We start from the raw sequence: 20,156 nt of genomic DNA, 5'->3' as shown, positions 1-20,156 counted from the left end.
TAAATGGCATAAGATAGACAAGAAAAAGATTATGTACATTAATCCGTGTTAGCAGCCAGTCCTGTTCAGTGGAGATGTCCTTTGACGTTGTTCCAGATTTCTGTGCAAGCAGCCCCTGCAGAAACAATCGGCCCTGTTCCAACAATGCCGACAATACCGATTTTGAGTGCGATTGTGGCAGCCAGTACTTCGGAAAACGCTGCGGAATAGAGAGTAAGTAGTAAACTGAATTCATACCCCTCCCCACCCCCACTCCGCATTTTTTTTCGCATAAAATCGATAGTTTTAAGAAAACTGTCAATATCGACTTTGTGGAAGAAAATTCGGTCGGATAACACCCTGCAATGTTCAGCTGTGTTCTGATGACACAGTTTAGCTCAACAACTTTGTACATGTAATATATAAAACATAATTTGATGAAGGATAATTGTGTCAAAACTGGTTACACTGAATAACATCTTAATGGACGAGTACGGCGTTTGAAGATGCCGAGTTATTCAAAACCTAATTTCTGTATAGTGAGCAATTCATGGATAAAACTTTCGGAAATTCAGCTCGCGATACTATGACTCAAAGCCTCATGGATATTTACACTATGTCTGTCATGTACCGTCTTAGATTTCTGTGTGAACGACCCCTGTCAAAATGGGCGGCCCTGTTCAAACAATGACAATAATTCAGGCTTCGAGTGTGACTGCGGTGATGAGTACCTTGGGGATACGTGTGACGTCCAAAGTAAGTTCTGCATTCACCTTAGTCATTTTTTTTTTCACACACACAAAAAAATATTCACTTAAACATTCAGGTACAAAATAGATGTCACATACAGTACATAAAGACAAATAATACAAAAATTGACAGGCAGCTACAAAACGTCTAAATAATATAAATACAAAAATTAGAAATGATATAAATAAAATAATATTAAAAAAAACCTTTGTCAATTTATGACAGTATGATGGATTTTCAGAGGCTCTTTAATTCAAAAGAGTAACACAAAAATGCAACAATTTCTCAGAAATGGCACTTCTAGGATTTAAATTTTTAGAGAAAGACGTCACAATCTGACATATGCCAATGGCGTATACATGCCTGACGAAAGCCTGAAGCATACGTACGATGTTGAGCAATTTTGATGAACTTTGACTATTGAACCTAATTGCAACCTTCATCACTAGGAGTGAAAACATGCATTCATAAGGCAGTAAATACCATACTTCTCACATCATACAGTGTCACCCGTGTCAAAATATGATCGGCACGCTCGAATATATTGCCAAATTCGTTTGTGGGGGTTGTAACTTTGAGCTTACGTCTGGAATTCAAAAGCGATTTTTCAAAATACATTGGTGAATTCACAAATCCTGCGATTAATGTGATCGCGTGAACTGTCCTGAACACAAATAAGGAGCTTTAAAAGCATTAAAGACATAGCCATCCGCACTTCATCAATCTGTTGTGAAAAACTGAGTGAAAAAGAAAAGTCAGAACACTATAAAACGTTAGTAGGACCCTACAATGTACTTGTTTGTGGTTTTACCTTGAGTTCTTGTTTTTGCACATGGTTATCTGTATGCAATTGTTGTTATCTGTTGAGATTTATCATCTTTAATTATTGTGATTCATGTTGTCTTTGGCACTGTAATGTACCAATATATAAGTACCTCCGATGCACCAGTGGAATTATGTACTTGCACCCTTTCAGATTTCTGTGTGAACGACCCCTGTCTAAACGGACGCCCCTGTTCAAACAACAACGATAACACAGACTTTGTGTGTGACTGCGGGAATGAATACTTTGGGGATACGTGTGAAACCCAGAGTAAGTTCATTTTTTGTTCACTTGAATCTATGATAATGATTCCGTAAAGACACCAGCTTGTCAAGAAGATTGCGGAAATCCTCACAGTTATTTTCTATAAATATTCAGCCTCCCACGAATTTCTAGTCTTCACATCAAGTATGTCGGAACTTTCTTGATATAGTACAAATTTCACGACTGTCGCCGCATCCTCTCTGGTTCGGCTAAACAAAACCGTAGGCCTAATATATGAGATTAGGTTTGGGGGCAGCAAACTATTTGTATGTTCTACTTTTTGCTTTGTTGTGTTTTGTTTTCCTGTTTCGTTTTGTTTGACAAAATGTGTGTAGCTGGTACACCAGCACCAACGTGCAGTTTGTACAATGATCTGTCTTTGGTAAGATATTTCGTCCAAAAACACACACAGTGTAAATAAGCACTGAATTGATCAGTGTTTTATTAGTAGCCATGATTTTTTTATCATGGCTACTAATAAAACACTGATCAATTCAGTGCTTATTTACGTCGATGTAGGGCAATTTGTCAATCAGTTGCAATGAAAACATCTCGACGGAAGAATTTCATGAATTTGAATAACACACAGTGTAATCCTAGTAAATTTATATACACCCCTATGTACATGACTGTGTCTCCAACCATTTCAGATTTTTGTGCCAACGACCCCTGTCAAAATGGACGGTCGTGTTCAAACAACGGTGATAACACAAACTTTGTTTGTGACTGTGGAGATGAATACCTTGGCAATACATGCGATATTGAGAGTAAGTTTTTTTTTATATATCTTTGAATGAATGAAGGATTTATGGTGCAAATGCTCCAAGGAATTTTCGCGAATGTATGCATAAGTAAGATACAAAAACTTTATGAACACTCAAATGCCTCTCTAGAAGTAAAAAGCCTTTGATGCAAATAATCCACTTTTCAAGGAAAGGTCTTTTATTTTAAATTTCCAAAAAGCACTGATATTCGTACTTTGTGTTTGTTTGACAGCCCCGTTCTGCGTGATGTTTTGTTTTGTTGTTCTGTATAATTATCTGTTCGAGTAATTGCATGTGAGTCGTTATCGTAGAAGTGGCAAAATGTAGTTAATGCCGTCCCCACTCACCCCCCCCCCCCCGAAAAAAAAATCTATCAGCCGCTGCCTCGTCTTGTCTCATACCAAGTGTGAGTTTCAGTCAGACGAAAACATTATGTTTGATGCTCCAGATTTCTGCGCGAACGACCCCTGTCTAAATGGGCGCCCATGTTCAAACAACGCCGATAATACAAACTTTGTGTGTGACTGCGGGAATGAATTCTTAGGGGAAACGTGCGACATTCATAGTAAGTTTCAAAAAATTGTCATTGATTTTTTAGTCTTGATACATACTGTTTGATAATAAAAATTCTTTCTGCATTATAGATAATAACATATTATGTCATCAGAGAACACAAATTGGGAACAAAAAAATTGAGTGTGTATCACTACATTAATGTTTATCCAGAAGTGTAGGCCTACTTGATGGTTTATTTTTCTCTAGGTAATTCCACGAATCTTTTTCAAAACTCTAATCTGACTTTTGTGTAGCGTGTTTCGTGTGTACATATAACTTCTGTTCTGTTATGTATTGTAGATCTCAGTGTCGTTTATATCATGTGCCTGTGAATTTTGAAAGTGTATGGCAGTCATGTATAGTAATGGCAAAATGTAGTCTACAGGGCCGCCTCAAAATATCAGATATCCTTTGGCATAACATCAATATTCAAACATCCGCTGCTTGTTCATCTTACATCAAAATGCTGCCACCAGTCAGATGAATACAATGTCATTTGCTGCTTCAGATTTATGTGTGAACGATCCCTGCCAAAATGGGCGACCCTGTTCAAACAACGCCGATAATACAAACTTTGTTTGTGACTGCGGAAATGAATTCTTAGGAGAAACATGCGACATTCAGAGTAAGTTCCCACAGTTTATCATCGATTTTTATACATTTTGTTTTCTTCTAATGAAATTTTGACTTGTGCAAAAAAATAATAATAATGAGCCCAAGACAGAACATCAAACTTAAAAAAGAAGAAATATTCAAACTTGTGGAAGAATATCAGTTAATGTGATTTGGATGGACATTGAAGAGACCATTTGTTTATTTGTTTGTTTGTTTGTTTGGAAGGGGGTTCTTTTTATATCAAAATAAAGTTATCAGGTTCAGGTAACATGCTAGTTTATGTACTCCATTTTGTACAGTTCTGTTTCTTGGATTTTGCTGATGTTGTTAAGTGTATCGCCTTGTATATTATGACTCGTCAAAAGTGTGTAAACCGTGTTATAGTAAATGCTTGATTTTGTCAGTCGTGGGAAAATCTGTTTAATTATCTCATCTTCCCTATCGAACAAAATTATGCGTTGCAACATGATCTATGTAATTTCCCGCCATACACTGATATACAATGTGTACATATATTGCTGCCAATCTTGTACCGCTTACAGATTTTTGTGTGAACGACCCCTGTCAAAACGGGCGCCCCTGTTCAAACAACAACGATAATACAGACTTTGTATGTGATTGCGGGGATGAGTACTTTGGGGATACGTGTGAAATCGAGAGTAAGTCGTCAAATTGTTGTCTGTTCGTCTTTTGTTTTGTTTGCTCGTTTGTTTATTTGTTTGTTGATTTGTTTGCCGTTTTGGTGAGAGTCTATCACTGCTCAGGATTCTTCATAAATCTTCTGACATTTTCTTTAAGTGTTTTTTTGAAGTAAAATTAGATCCTTTACTCTTTGTCTCCTCGCAAGTAAGTTTCTTTCTATTCTATGCTGATTATAATTCTTTTTTTTTTAATCGTGAAAGTTGAATCATCTTCTTCTTGTTCTCTGACTTGTAAAAATAGAAGAGATATCTCTACTTGTTTCTTTTCATGTCAATTCAATGAATGCTATTTGCCTCCTAAGTTGGTGATTGTTTCGTTGACATTTTCAGTGAAGAGCGCAACGCCGCTCGTTGTAACACCATTTGTCTTGGTAACAAGCCAATCTACTATACTGTGTTGCGGAGTATATGAATGATTTCTTTTGTTTTTTCTTTTCCCCGTCACAGTATTTTCAGTATGTATTCATATTTACAGGCAAAAGTAATAAGCCAGTTCGGGGTTCCATTTTGAGCATGAGCAGAAAAAGGTCATCTGTACCAGCAGAGCATGTTGGTTTTTAAATTCACTGAGATAAGCATCTGTGATGTAATAATTATTCAAGTGATCCCTATAAGTGGTGCTTGCCAGCACATCCACCTGACAGCAAAAGCGGTATCTGACAATATCAACAGAAAGAGATTGTTAATACATTCAATGCAAAATAATGAAACGGATGCTTTCCAAAATGTCAATGGAAGGATCATTCTGGTCACCTGGGGCCCGTTTCATATGTGACAAGCTACTGAAATATTTGCATCTGATTGGCTGAGAGCAAATTTGTCATAGAAATTTGGCAGTTGTCACTGATGACAAGTTTTATGAAACGGGCCCCTGCATGGTCTAAGCAAGTTCATCCTTTGTTTGAACATGACTGATGAATTCCATAAATTGTTACGTTGGGCAAGCTTATGCCTTATGTCGCTTGAAACTAGTGGAGTGCCTAATCAACTGAGAAAGAAGAAAGGTCGTTTGTACCCATGTGCCCATGAGCTAACCCCGAACTGGCTTATTAATCTGTCACGCAAGCCTTTGTGAAGTTGCACTGGTTGTACCATGAGCAATTTTTGCCGTGGAGTTATGCGTAAACTCCGAATACATTTTTAAACGCGGTCTTGTACTATTCGGGAAAGCTTGAGACAGGTTATGAAAAGGTTATTTAGCAAAGAAGAAACTAAGAAGGGGGGTTAGTAATCTGTGAAGGCGCGTCGTAGGAAACACTCGCGTAATGTTCATGTTGCTTTATACGGGAACGTGAGCGACATTTGTTATGATAGTCCATTGCAATCTAAATATTAGAAGGTATGAGTGGGGTTACGTAACTCCAAATACAATTCATGATCAGAAAAGGAAACAAAAGAAAACAAAACGGGATTCTGAGGGCGTGTGACAGTGAAGAATTTGCAAGCAATTAGGAAACTGTTTATTTACCTTTATGTATGTTTGTAGTCACATATCTTTATGACTGGATAATGTGTAATAGAGTGAAAGAGAGAGAGAGTGGCAGTGACGGAGCACCTACGTATAAGACCATAATGATTATTTTTAGTTGAACCCAGCCCCGTCCTCATGAAGGGAATAGAATACGGAAACAGACCAATTTATGTTCTTGATGTATACATTGATGATAGATAAACATTTCAGCATTTTGTGTTACCCTCTGTTTATTATCAGGGGTGGTATTCTGAGGTCGTAATTAAGTCTGTAATTAACTTCGTGATTAAGTCGTGAAGTTAATAGGCCCTTAATCATGGGCAAAATCGGTATTCTGAGGACGTAATTAAGGTATGATTAAGTCCCCTGTAATTATCTTAGGTCCCTCCCATCTAATTGTTATTCCATCCAATCAGACGCGTTGTTAGAAGCCAAAATGATGATTACACGCGCAAATATGCCCTCAATGCGCGCTCCTGCACGCCCCCTGTAATACAACCCAAGAGCCCCGTGCGCACACTCCGGTATTTGATTACAACCCCTCACCTACGCACGCGAAGATCTCAACCTCTTTGCTCACATAAAATGACAAAATTCCTCGAAGATCGGCTGTATTTCTTTTTTTCTCTGAATTCTACGGATACCATGATTACAAGATTCAACCGCTCCTCGGTTACCGAAGACGGTAAGCATCGTTGTGGCAGAGAAAACACGATGTAATGCGTGATATCGGAGTAGTTAATGACACTCTTTGGTATCATTAAGTTTTCCATTAACTTTCATACTTAATTACACCCTCAGAATACCGATTCGTAATTAACTCTGTGATTAAGTCCTCTCAGAGGTGCACGCGCATTGATACGCGCAAACGCGTAGGTCCTTCCCGCCAAAACACTTGTTGCTATGGTAGTTAATAAATCCCCTACTTAATCATGCTCTCAGAATACCAATTCGGTAATTAAGTGCTAATCAGACACTTAATTAGCTCTCAGAATACGGCCCCTGTGCTTTCGGCGCGTGATCAGCGCGTGCAGTGCACAAGAAAAGAGTGTATATATATACGAGACCCTTTCACACTTTAAAATTGTTCCAGATTTCTGTGCAAGCAGCCCCTGCAGAAACAATCGGCCCTGTTCGAACAATGCCGACAATACCGGTTTTGAGTGTGATTGTGGCGACCAGTATTTCGGGAGGCGATGTGGTATCGAAAGTAAGTCACTTTGCACGAGGCCACTCAAGTTTATTTTCACTTCAGATCAATTATTTGCTCGCAAATACACTTCAACTCAATTTTCTGAAATTGCTGTGATTTGCTCTGAAGAGAAATAGTCTCAAATAAAAGTAACAGAAAAAAGTTTGAAGTATGAATAACAAGATCAAACAAACAGTGTGTCTGAAGTAAAAAAAAAGAAAAAAGAAAGAATGTTATGTAATTATGCCATTTGGTCCAATTTCGTTTGACAATGGCTGTACTTATGGACGAGAAAAATCAGCATTATACACTAACGGTATATCGCTTGTCAGACCTTACTGTATTTTAAGTATGTTGACAAGTGCCTTTAGAATCATGCCATACTTTACTTTTTCAGAGCACCTCTTTCTTGGCATTCACGCTGTAATTTTTGTCTTCGTATGAAATTCAACATTGTGAGTCCAATTTCTTAGAGTGTTGACTCGGATCGTCTCTCTCATACCTTCCTGGCTATAGTGCACATCGGTACTTCATTTCCTCATTGTTACAGATTTTTGTGTGAACGACCCTTGTCAAAATGGCCGCCCCTGTTCAAACAATGACGATAATACAGGCTTTGAATGCAATTGCGGAACGGAGTACTTGGGAGATACGTGTGAAATTCAGAGTAAGTTTGGTATTTTTTTTTTCACTAAATAACGTTTCGTCAATTTCACGCTTGACGAATCATGTCCCATCCAAAATCATCAAGGAAACCTCGAAAAATCTTGAAAATCACAGATCCTAACAGTTGTACATTCTCCATCATTGCACTGATTTCGGATGATTAAATGTTCTCTTTTACTCCTTGTTTGTTAATGTGATCGTATCAATCTCGTACTAGTAACACATCTATATTGTATGTATGGGTGCACGTCACGAGACCGGCATCCACGAGTCATACAGCTCACAAGTCATACAGCCCGTGAGTTATACAGCTCACGAGTCCTACAGCCCATTAGTTCGACACTAAGCTAACAAGGCCCTTCCCATGTTGTATCTGTCGAACTCGTGGGCTGTTTTTTAGTGTCGAACTCATGGGCTTTATTAGCCTAGTGTCGAACTCATGGGCTGTATGACTCGCGATCTGTGTGACTCATGGACCTGTTTTCAATGTCGAACTCGTGGGCTGTATGACTCGTGGGTGTCGGTCTCGTGGGATGACCCCGTATGTATACCCTGTGGCGAACAGGTATTCTTCGATCTGATGAAAGAGACATTTTGGATGCGGGGAAATGAGGTTTATTCGCATTAACAATTAGCAGTTTGCACTCTTGTTTCTCGTTCACTATACTGACAAAAACCTTCTGTAATGAAAAGTAATCCCACCATGTAAAACAATATAAAAGAAGCCTATCAGCTGTTAGCTTCTTATGGTTCGTGGATTGTGATGGAAATTCAATTAATTTTAGAAATTCATAATTATTGTCTTTGTGTTTGTGTATTGAAGACTAGTTTTCTGTCAAATCAATTAGAAACTGTTTGTCTAATCCGACGATCTCTTCGTTACAGCGACGACGACCCGGGCTGGATTTATTTCCGATTAAGTTTTGGAAATTCTGAGGCTGGTATCATGTGCTTATGTTATGTTTCTTGCGAGTGGTATTTGTCTGTCTGTGTTCTACTGAAGAGTTGGATTTTTATTGTAAGTCAGAGTAATCGTGAAGTACTTTTGATGGAAACTGCACCTTGTTCCTTGAAACTTGCGAGTTGTCCCTTGAATAGTTTAAAGCGCCTGCGTATATAGGACCTTTCCTTTTCATTGTGGCGTCATTGATAGATGATTTTTACATTATGTCATTAATTTTCTTTGACAGAAAAGTGGCACTGGACAGATTTTGTCCAGATAACATCTTTTGTTCACTTTTATGCAAACATTATTAACTATTCCCGTACTAACTTCTAGATTTTTGCGCCGACATCCCTTGCGAGAATGGACGACCCTGCTCAAACAACAACGCGAACACCGGTTTCACGTGTGATTGTGGAACCGAGTATTTAGGGGAGCGGTGTCAGGTTGCGAGTAAGTGCGTTGCACCATTGTCAGTGACTGAATCTTTGCAATATGCTTTTCTTTTCTCATTGCTGTGTAGTATTATGTGTTTAATACACTCGGTTGCAAAATCCACATAGATAGAGAATTGGAACGTGCAAGAAGTTGTTTTGGGGTGTTATTGTTTTTTTTTTTCAAAAGGAAATCTCTTTTGACATCTAGGTTGGTATATTAATCATTATATTTAGCTCATATATTCATTATGATTGAAAGCCCTTTACCTTCAATGTGGAATCATCTAAACCGTCAGGAAAAAAAAAAAATCAATGTCAGGTTTTCAAGCAAAACAAGACAAAACAAGAAATATATATAGGGTCAAAAGATTGTCCCATAGCACTCTTTCACGAGTAGTTGTTGGACAGCTTTCCACTCTCGTACCACGTACAGATTTCTCAATCCTGAGTATTGTTCTCAGACTGATCACTTGTATGTATAGTGCCTTCGTAGATTCATGGTCAAATAAAATGATAGATCGTGGTATACATAGACCATAATTCCCTGTTTTGCTTGGTTGACGAAGGGGGGGGGGGCAGGGTTTAGCAGTGGCGGAGCCAGGAATTTCGTAAAGGGGTGGGGGCGCAAAAAAATCTGGTGCCACTTTCGGTTTTAATCAGCTGAAAAGCAAAACAAAACAAAACAAAACACAAACACAAACGAAATAGAAGAGAAAAAAAAGGGCGCAAACTTAAAGGGGGGTTTCTTTTATTTTCAAAAAATAAAAAAGTTAGGGGGGCAGACCCTTTGCCCCCTCCCCGGATCCGCCACTGTTTAGGCACATTGACGTGAACTGTCTAGCGAATTTTGGTTGATTTGAGAGCTTTGTATCACTTCCAGATGACTGCGCGAGCGACCCATGTCAAAATGGGCGACCGTGTAGCAACGACAACGCTGGTCCTGGTGTCTTTTGTGATTGCGGAGATGATTTTGTGGGGAATCTGTGTGAATATACCAGTAAGTGTGAACAGACCCGCCCACAAAGCCCATTACGTAATATGAGGTATAAAGATGAATGTCTATCAGAAGTGATCAGAAGGATACCACGCAACCTCAGTGCTGTATTAAGTCACAATGCTAAAAATCAAAATGATACTGATACAAAATCTGGGCCCCATTTCATAAAAGATGTTATAGGACAGCAACCCTAACTGGAATGACAACTTCCCATAGCAAGGGCCAATCAGCAAGCAGGATTCTTTTCGTTACCATGACATTTTTGCCAGTCCAGCAAGAGTTGTTATCATTACATCGATTTGTTTTTTAATGAAATGCCACCCTGACAAGTTTGCAAGTGGCAATTTCTAGGATTGGGATGATTACTCGGGAAAAAAAAGGTTTCTGTGGCGATATTGCGTCATTATGATTGTATACGCTGCTAATTTTAGTTTTCCTAAAAGTATTAATACCGGGCAAAACGTTGCATTTATTTTTTTTTCTTCTCTATCAAGCTCAAGGTTAAGATGATAAAAGTCCCCTCGCAGGGGTGTTAAAAGCTGTTGGTCCCGCGGTGATAGCTTGCTCGTTAGTATTTGATCATGGAGTTCTTACTCATTAGCCCTATACGTCAAATAAACCCAAACAAAACTGTTATTCAATGTGTGACATTAAGATGATTTGTCCTGTGTATGGTTACAGAATTTTTTTTTTTTTTCGTAAGGGAAGAAAAGACAATCGTTTGTGTCTTAATCATTCACTTCTCACATCGTTCATGTTGATTTTTTTTTCACAATCCTGAATCACTTCAGGGATAATGAAATAAAATATATTGTATTAGTGTTTGACATCAAATCTTATATCCTCGCCCAGAATACATATAACTTTGGCGATAGAAATATTAAGAAAATCCACCCAAATGTTACGATGTAGACTTCTGCAAAGATGACCCGTGCCAGAACCAGCGACCGTGTGAAAATAACGCAGACAACACCGGGTATAGCTGTGACTGTGGAGATGACTACCTTGGGGATAACTGTGAAACAACGAGTAAGTCCACGAGGACAAATGGTGGAAGAAGAAGTAAAACTCATCCCTTGGAGTTCAGTTTTGATGTTCATGATAATTCGCTGCGACTAACTGATACTGCAATCGTGATGAAACCTTAACCATGTCTTGTGTTAACTTTTCGTGGATTAGATAACCTAATTTGATTTAGCCTTAAACATTTGTGTGGTGACATCTATGACCCGTTTCATTTGTTGTGTACCATTCTGAAGCGTAATGCAATGATGTACTATCCAGTACCACAAGTAACAAAAATATCCGACATCACTACGTTTTGTGTTGTATATGTGATATTGTATGGTATACATAGATTATGAATGCTATAGTGGCAAGGCGAATGGCGCCGAGAAATCACTCATGTACCAGACGTGTGAATGATGTTTTAAAAAGTATTGATGAATCATGGCCCTTTGGCGTTGATCGATAGCATGTTCTTCCCACGCTCACTGCGGCACCTTTGCATTGGATGGTTGTGTTTGTAGACTTCTGCGCAGGCTCTCCCTGCCAGAATGGTCGCGCCTGTACCAACAACGCCGATAACACGGGCTTTACGTGCAGCTGTGGAAATTTGTTCCTTGGGCCCACGTGTGCCATTCCCAGTAAGTGATGTCGCCATGGAAATCTTTATAAACGCAGTTTATATTCCCTATGCCATTTCATTTGACAGAGTTCATTTCTGATTTCTCGTTCGAAATCCATTAAAATCACCTCCTTTTAACTTGTCCTAACATTTAATATTTGTTTTATAATTCAAAGTGAACACATTTCCAGCATTCATTAAACTAATGGGAACTATAGGCCCTAGATATACTTCCCAGTTGGCCTTTCCTGTTTAATGTAATCAACGCATATTTTTTTTTCTCAATTATTAGTCTTGCTCAAAACTATATGCATATGATAACGCACATCATGTATACATGCTAAACTATAGATCCATCCATTACGGAATATGATTATGAATGTGACTATATAACGGTGAAGTGCACTATCACCATTATACCTTTACAGTGCTCAATTTCATTATCATTGTAAGTTCGAGACAAAGGATCCAGAGATTTGACGTAAATCTGTCGAGAACATTTAAGGACACATAGAAATAATTAGCAATTAAAGTCGTCAATTTCTTTTGGAAACTCCGCTCAAATAGAAAACAGGAAGTGCATAGCGTTTTGTTTCTTTGGACAAATTTCATGACCTGCGACGTTATGCTCTTTTTCCTCCGATATTTCATCTTTTTTCTGTGTCCACATTTCTTTGTGATTGTCAGTATTTGAAAGGCAGTTTGCAGTGTGGATGTGAGAAATATAATTGAAAATATCGTGAAAGAGTTGACATGAATTTGACAACTTTGAAGAGGAGGACGACAAATTATCGATTCTTCGACTTCCCGGTCGATTTCCCGGCCATGACTTCCACGAATATCTGAATTGCATGATTGTCTCCTTGCAGACTAACCCGTGTACAAAGTTAATCGTCGATAAAACGCGTGACTTTTAACACGCAAGAAATCCGTTGATATCGCTGTGCATGTTTGTTAGATACGAATTGAACAATGATGTCTCCACAACATGTCTTTTCTTTCCCCAACTTCCGTTCCGTTGAGATATTAGCTTTGGCCGTTACCAGAAAACATTTTTTTTTTTTTTTGCGTAATAGTTTGCACTTGCTTGTAGTCATATTCTATACGGCTTGGAGAGTGATGTGATGAGAGCGGAGTGATCTGGTGTGATGCGCGAAAAGTGACAGCAACATGAAATGTCGAACTAACTTGTTTCATGCTCTGTAATACATGCAATACGTGTCTCTGTTAATTTTGTTTTCAGGGTCTCAATAATATCATGTATGAAAATAAAATATTTGTGCATGTTCCTTAAACGTACATGCTTATGTTCCAGCATGCACTTACTACATTGACTTAATGTCGACATTTAATTAATTGCTTGCACTTGTCTTATGGTTGTACAGGAATACTAGTGTATGACTTACCTACAAACTACAGTGCTTACAAGAGTGTACAATACGATTAACTGAAGAGTGTTTATTTTACTTTTTTTTTTCCAACTAAGTGTTCATTCTTCATTTCATTTCGTTTCTAACAGGCTCGGCTCTAGATTGCAGTACAATCTTTCGTGACATGTATGATTTCAAGCGTAATCTTTCAATGTTTCCTTATGAACCTTCTTTAATCATTAACTCACTTTGTAATTTATTTCGATACTTTTGTTTTCTTTCATTTATTTGCAACAGCCAAAGCACATGGATATTGAGTATAGATACATTACAGTGCACGATGATGTCACTTCTTTTTTATATGTGTCATTATATAGTCACCACATACGTGATCATTATTTTCCTTGCATGGATTCACATAATCAGTCCAACATCAGCTGGTTGAGTTCACCGTTTTTCTTTCATTCATTTAGTATGGTATGTATACATGTTTCATTATAAACTGATTTCACTGGCCTCATGTGGCATGATAAGCCTGTATGGGCACGAAATCAGTCGTATACAGAGCTTCACTATACCACATCCCTGTACTTTACCACTGACATGGTGAAAAGGGTCATAATATTCCACTTGATTTTCATATCTGGGCAAATTCTCTACTAGTTTTCCCCACTAACGACAAGCCATCGTCCTCTCTTTTAGTTGGTACCGGAAGGTGCCGAAGTTTGCCGAGCTGAAATTTGCCGGTAAACACGCTATAATTCTATACCGGGCGGTGTCGATATTTGTCGGTATATACCGGGCGGTGCCGAAATTTGGCGAGATATACCGGGCGGTGCCTAGATTTGTCGCGATATACCGAACGGTGCCGATATTTGTCGGTATATACCTGGCGGTGCCTAGATTTGTCGAGACATATCGGGCGGTGCCTAGATTTGTCGAGACATACCGAACGGTGCCGAGATTTGTTGGTATATACCGGGCGGTGCCTAGATTTGTCGAGAAATACCGGGCGGTGGATAGATTTGTCGAGATATACCGAACGGTGCCGAGATTTGTCGGTGTATACCGGGCGGTGCCGAGAAGTGCCGCAGAAGTGAAGTGCCCGGTAGGGCGTCATAATAACACAAAAAAACTCCCAATATATGCACCTTAATATCTGTATCTTTTTTTGGCACGTTCAGAACTGCACATGCTGCACATGACATATTTGGTTTGCATCTCGGCACGGTTCTATGATAAGAAGGTCAAGCTTTATATTTACATGGTATTATGCGCACACGCACTTCCAGTCGTTTCTGGGAACGACGGTTACAAATGAAATTTAGAACCATATTGCAGACAAATATCAGATTTCAGCGATAGGAAATACTTTTGTTAATATTTCGATGTCCATTGGGTGTTTTTTTTTTTGTCTAGTTTTGTATAAATTGCTGAAAATTACTGGTTGTTGCAGATATAGAAAGATTTTGAAAATGCTTTCATTATAAAATACCCTTTCAAATTGGCAACGTCCCTCCTGATGCCGAGAACCGTGAAGGTATCGGATCTCGAAAAAAGTAATATGGTCCTTTGGCTTCTGCTTTTGAATAAGCATTTGCCACCAATGAACTACTAGTACATGTTCCACAATGTGATGGCTGCCAGATTTTTCTTTTCCTAGTTTCATATTTTCCACTTCAGTTTATTTGCGCCCCTTTCCCCCGATGAGGCATTATAAAACCCTTAAGTTGCTCTGTTTGCAGAGAATAACTCAGCTGCCGTTTAGAAGATGCCGCTTACATCTCTTACATTTTGTGGTGTTTTTTTTTGTGCATCAACTGCTCTATTTATTCTCTGTATTTTTGTCTAATTATTGTCAATTTCTCTTCCTCTCTACGTCTGCGCACATTCCTCACGACCTCTCCTTTTCCTGCTCTTCGTTCTTACTCTCTCTCTCTCTCTCCCCTTTCTTCTCTGTGTCCATCTGTCGCTCTTTTCTTTTCCTTCGCTTCATCTTCCCGTCTCATATATTCTGTGTAGATCAATGCGTGGGGTCGCCGTGCGAGAACGGAGGCATCTGTTTTAACAACGACGACGATTCGGACTTCGAATGCGTGTGCGACGGGACCGGTTTCGTCGGCCAGACGTGCGAGGACCGTAAGTTATCAATGCGAGTACCACAGAGGGACTGATTTTGCATAATGTCTCTAAAACTGTGGTATTTAATGTGAAAGTTTAAAGTTTATACAACGTTGGTTCCCATGTCTGTGTGTGTATGCGCACGTGTGTTTGTGTGTGTGTGTATGTGTGTGTGTTGTATGCGTTTGTGTGTCTTGTCTCGAATGCACGTGTGACGAGTGTGTAAGATTTGTAGCAGCGTGTCTCGCATTCGTTTGAGAAAGAGTACGGTATGTGTCCTCAAGTAAAATCAAGAATTTTCCTTTTTCGATCAATGGAACCCTCTTTCCATTTTTTACGTTGAAAATAAAACGAAACCGACTTTCTGCAGATGTCAAACTCGATGGCAAAACTACCACACAGATGAAAATAAATTCGAGTTTCTTAGTTTCTTAGCTTCTTCTTCTTCTTCGTCTTCGTCGTCATCGTCTTCTTCTTCTTCTTCTTCTTCTTCTCTTTTTTTTTTGGGGGGGGGGGGGGGTCATTTCGATACCTCTGACCCATTTAGACGGATTTTTCTTGTGTTCTGAGGAGACATATAGGGTGTTGTGATTTTTATTTTCAAATAATCATGATAATCATGTGTATTTCTTTTTCCTTTTTATATGTGCTTCGTAAATTTCTGTTGTCTGCGCAGCAACTCCATGTTAGTAAAACTTTGGTTGCGTATTTGTATTCTTAATTCGAATAGTTCCTTGCGATGCCTCTCCCTGCATGAACGGGGCCGTCTGTACCAACGTCGGGGACGATTTCAGCTGCGAATGTCCCGCTGGATTCAGCGGAACAACTTGCGAGGATATAGGTAAAAAAAGACTAACTGTAACCCTATCGTATATCAACGTCCGGACGATATAAAACCGAATAAACCAAATCATCGTTATTGAAAATTTCATCCACATTCTCACGGAACCTTAATAATGACTGCAATAAATAATGATAATATAGTAATAATAATAACAATAATGATTATAATAATGATAGTAATAATAACAATAATAATGATAATAATAATAATGAAGTCAATAATTTACAGTTATAAAGCGCAGAATGATTATAAATTCTCTGTGCGTTTCCGTGTATAATTGTCAACACAATATCCGTCAAGAGTTTTCGGTCGACATGTTGATGTCTGCCAGCGATAGACCCATTTACTATAACAAGAGTATGTCATTTTCACTCTAGGTTAAAGTCTTTAAATTGGCAACGTTTTTCATCAACGTCATATACTTTAGTGTAAACAAGGACCGAGGAAGCTCTGCCTTCGATATCAATAGGCGTTTTCACATCAGCCCGATGCTTCGAAATAGCGCGCTATTTTCTGACTTGGGAAATTTTCCCGATAGTGAAATAGCGCGCTATTTGATAATGTGAACACAAATTAGCGCGCTAATTGTATCGCTCTGATCAGCCCCTGTGAGCTTGCAGTGATTAGACTGTCTTGAGATGTTTTTTATATTGATTGCCTGGTGAGCAAACTATGACGTATTCTTCTGTACGAAAGCAGGTGACAGTTTAATTAAGTTGCAAAAATGCTCTGTCTAAATTGCTGTTCACTTAAAGGGGATGGCTAGTAACTGATCAGTGGGAATCAGGGGGAATGCTGGGAGATGATTGTTCCAATCCTTGTGGGATTCATTTAAGAGTACATTATATATCTATTGTTCTGTGAAAATTATTTGTTTCAGAATGGTCTCATATTCAGGTAATGTGCAGTTTAAAGGGGCATTCCGGACGATTTTCATAATTTCACATCATGTAGTACATAAATCAACAGCTTCATGTATAGATTTGTAGAATTTATTGTGGTTCTTGAGCAGAGAAACAGTACTTTCAAAAACCTTAAACAAATTACACTGAACAAAGATGATGACATAGGAGCCTCACATATCTCAGAAATGTAGCAGTGTTATTCCATTACAATACCGCATGCTTGCAAGCTCACCTGTGTGTAATCTATGCATGCCTTCTTCTTTTGTGCTGCTTCCTTGAGCCACATCTCATGCATTCTTATGGTGAGGCTGCCATGTCATCATCCTTGTTCATTGCAATTTGTTATAAACGTCGAAAACATTCTTATTTTTCATCCCAATCATTATAAATCCTGAAACTCTGTACCCAGTATAACTAATTCATATATGTTCAAATGTAAAAATTTGAAAATCATCCGGAGGTCTCCTGTAATGCCCCGTCACTATACAGGCATGCTAACCTGGAAACATTAAACTGCACATTACTTGAATATGAGACCATTCTGAAGCAAACAATTTTCACACAACAATAGATATATACTGTACTCTTAAATGAATCCCACAAAGATTGGAACGATCATCCCCAAGCATTCCCACTGATTCCCACTGATCGGTTACTAGCCATCCCCTTTAACCTATACGTAGGCCTACTCCACTGTTCACGAGATTCCTGTCAATATTTAATATGAATATACTTTTTCGACAAATCCATTTCGTTCCTGCCTATATTGCAGAATATGATGTTTACTGGGTTAATCGATGCTATGTGCTAACTTTCGGTTTTTTTTTCTCAACCTTCTTTAGCTGTCACCACTAGTACAGAAACCCCAGTCGTTACCGAACTTCAGACAGGCTCACTGGCGGGATGCGGCGGGCCGGACCCGTGTCAAAACGGCGGCCTGTGCCTCAACGGGATTTGCGTGTGCCCTAGCGGATATGAAGGTGTCTTGTGTGAATCGAGTGAGTTCTGATTAAGTCACATTGTGGCTAGGGTGTGGAGATAATGACATCCAAATTTCGATATGAAATATAAGTTGTATGTGTACATATTTGAATATTACAAGTTTGCCCACACAAGTGGTGTATACAAAGCCTTCCAAAAGCGTCACATCTGGCGACTTTTAAGCGTCTCTCACAATGTTCGTACAATGTCATGTCATGTGCATGACCTATACCGTATCGTCACACCTATAGCGTCTTCCAAGTATCTCATGTTCACGCTCGTAACTTATTATACGCGTTACTCTTAAAGTGTTATCATGGTGTGTCTTTCCAAAGCTCGTGGTGTACGCTTACCACAAACGTATTTCCAAGTTATCTTCCTCACGTTCGTAGTGTGAACCCACCAAAAGCGTCATATTTTGCATCTTTCAAGCTTGTTCAGTATAGGCCTACCAAGAGCGACGCATCCAACCTCTTATTCAAGTGGTCTTTCCCTTGTTTGTAGTGTAGAACCTGCAAAAACGTCGCATCTAACGTTTTCCAACGCTTGCTTTTTTTAACGTTTCGTAGATATTGACGAATGCGGGTCGAGCCCATGCCCCACGGAAACGTCGACCTGTGTGGACCTCGTCAACGGGTTCTCGTGCGTCTGCTCAGCCGGCTACATGGGCGTCCTCTGTAACGAAGGTAAAGATTCAGGGATTTCCCTACATCAATGTCATCAAAAGTCACTTCTCGGAAGACAAACAATCACTATTCCCGGCATATATATGTATATATATATATATATATATATATATATATATATATAAAACATCATATTCATTGCACCCCTGTCAGAACGCAACGTCGAAAGTTGGCACGTGGAACGTTATTTATGGGACTTTGTGAATTGTGATGATTCAAACCATTTATATTGTATACTAGATAGGGCCCTGAATGTAATTAACGCCCTATCTGAAGCTTGACAATTACAGAAATGATACTCGAAAGGCTCCAAAATACGTCATAAAGTACTTAAAATAATTCATCATTAATGGTATATTATTTTAAAGACCCAATGAAGATGAAATCTACAGAACATAATCTACACGTTTGTTCTTTTGTGACCATGTTCCCCTTAGTTTCCGACGGCGATGCCAACAGCAGTTCGTCTACCGGAAGTAATCTCTTAATTGACCCTTGGTGGGTGGCGCTCATATGCCTCATCGTTCTCATGGCGCTCATACTCGCATTACTAGCATTCTTCACATGTCGCCACGCCAGACCCTCCAAAAAGGAAAAGAGCTTCAACGGCCCGTAGGAGGCGGCGAGATACACACATGTATTTCTCCTTGGCAACAGCCTTTATACTAGTAAGCCACGCCAAAAACTGCAGTATGGACTCCAACAGTGGTTACTCCATGGAAAAATAGTGGCAAGGCAACATTTATTTACAACAACAGTAGCTCATTTTAATGACGCCCACACGTTAAGTCGCCTTGAAATTTCTGTGTCAACAGTAACTATATTTTTTCAAAATTTGTCGTAAACACAAGTGGTCGATTTTGGATGCATATAATTGGAGAGCGCACTTCTGCGGTCATCTGTTATGGAAATTCTCCCTGTCTTAGTTTAAGTACATGACATTGTATATATCTATTTTTTTATGTGAAGTGAAATATGATGACAATAATTCTGTCTCCCTCTGGGAAGCCTCATTTCATAAAGTTTCACGTAATGTTGATTAAAAAAAAAAAATGCTAAATCAGTTTTATCAACTAAATTGTTGTCATGACAGGGACAGTTCCATCACACTTTTTTTTTTTTTAACATTATTGACTCTTAGCCGCCAGTTGTATGTGTATTTTGATTCTTACTTAAATTGTTTGATAGGTGTGTGTACTCAAGAAAGCATAAAGCGTCAGAAAGATACATATTTATAGTCCCACAATACGTTTAAGATATATTCTTATATTTTTTTAATTCAACAAACAAGAGTGTTGATGGAAAATCATTATTTCTTTCTGGATGTGCAAAGTTCAACAACCGACACAGACCATTCATCCAGTAGCTGTATTTCACACTGAGTCTTTGAAATAGTTTTTAGACATAGACAGAGACTTGTCCTGCCCTTCTTTGATGCGCCTGGGGCCGACACAGCGATCATATT

At 38.9% G+C, this 20,156-nt stretch overlaps 1 protein-coding gene across 1 annotated transcript in view; it reads left to right on the top strand.

The window, feature by feature from the left end:
- LOC140227906 (uncharacterized) overlaps positions 1-19,758 on the top strand; it is a 37,225-nt gene extending 17,467 nt beyond the window's left edge. The window contains exons 13-27 of the mRNA XM_072308291.1: positions 97-213; positions 619-735; positions 1,706-1,822; positions 2,467-2,583; positions 3,029-3,142; positions 4,284-4,409; positions 7,016-7,132; positions 7,665-7,781; positions 11,070-11,186; positions 11,687-11,803; positions 15,177-15,293; positions 16,006-16,116; positions 17,867-18,022; positions 18,575-18,691; positions 19,129-19,758. Of these exons, the coding sequence (XP_072164392.1) occupies positions 97-213; positions 619-735; positions 1,706-1,822; positions 2,467-2,583; positions 3,029-3,142; positions 4,284-4,409; positions 7,016-7,132; positions 7,665-7,781; positions 11,070-11,186; positions 11,687-11,803; positions 15,177-15,293; positions 16,006-16,116; positions 17,867-18,022; positions 18,575-18,691; positions 19,129-19,307 (1,856 nt within the window). The 3' untranslated portion in view covers positions 19,308-19,758. The remainder of the gene's footprint in view (positions 1-96; positions 214-618; positions 736-1,705; positions 1,823-2,466; positions 2,584-3,028; positions 3,143-4,283; positions 4,410-7,015; positions 7,133-7,664; positions 7,782-11,069; positions 11,187-11,686; positions 11,804-15,176; positions 15,294-16,005; positions 16,117-17,866; positions 18,023-18,574; positions 18,692-19,128) is intronic.
- Positions 19,759-20,156: the final 398 nt, after the last annotated feature.

This window comes from Diadema setosum, chromosome 4, assembly GCF_964275005.1.
Source record: "Diadema setosum chromosome 4, eeDiaSeto1, whole genome shotgun sequence".
Classification (NCBI taxonomy): domain Eukaryota; kingdom Metazoa; phylum Echinodermata; class Echinoidea; order Diadematoida; family Diadematidae; genus Diadema; species Diadema setosum.
The sequence above is the reverse complement of the archived record's forward strand: the minus strand, read 5'-3'. Positions and strand labels throughout refer to the sequence as shown.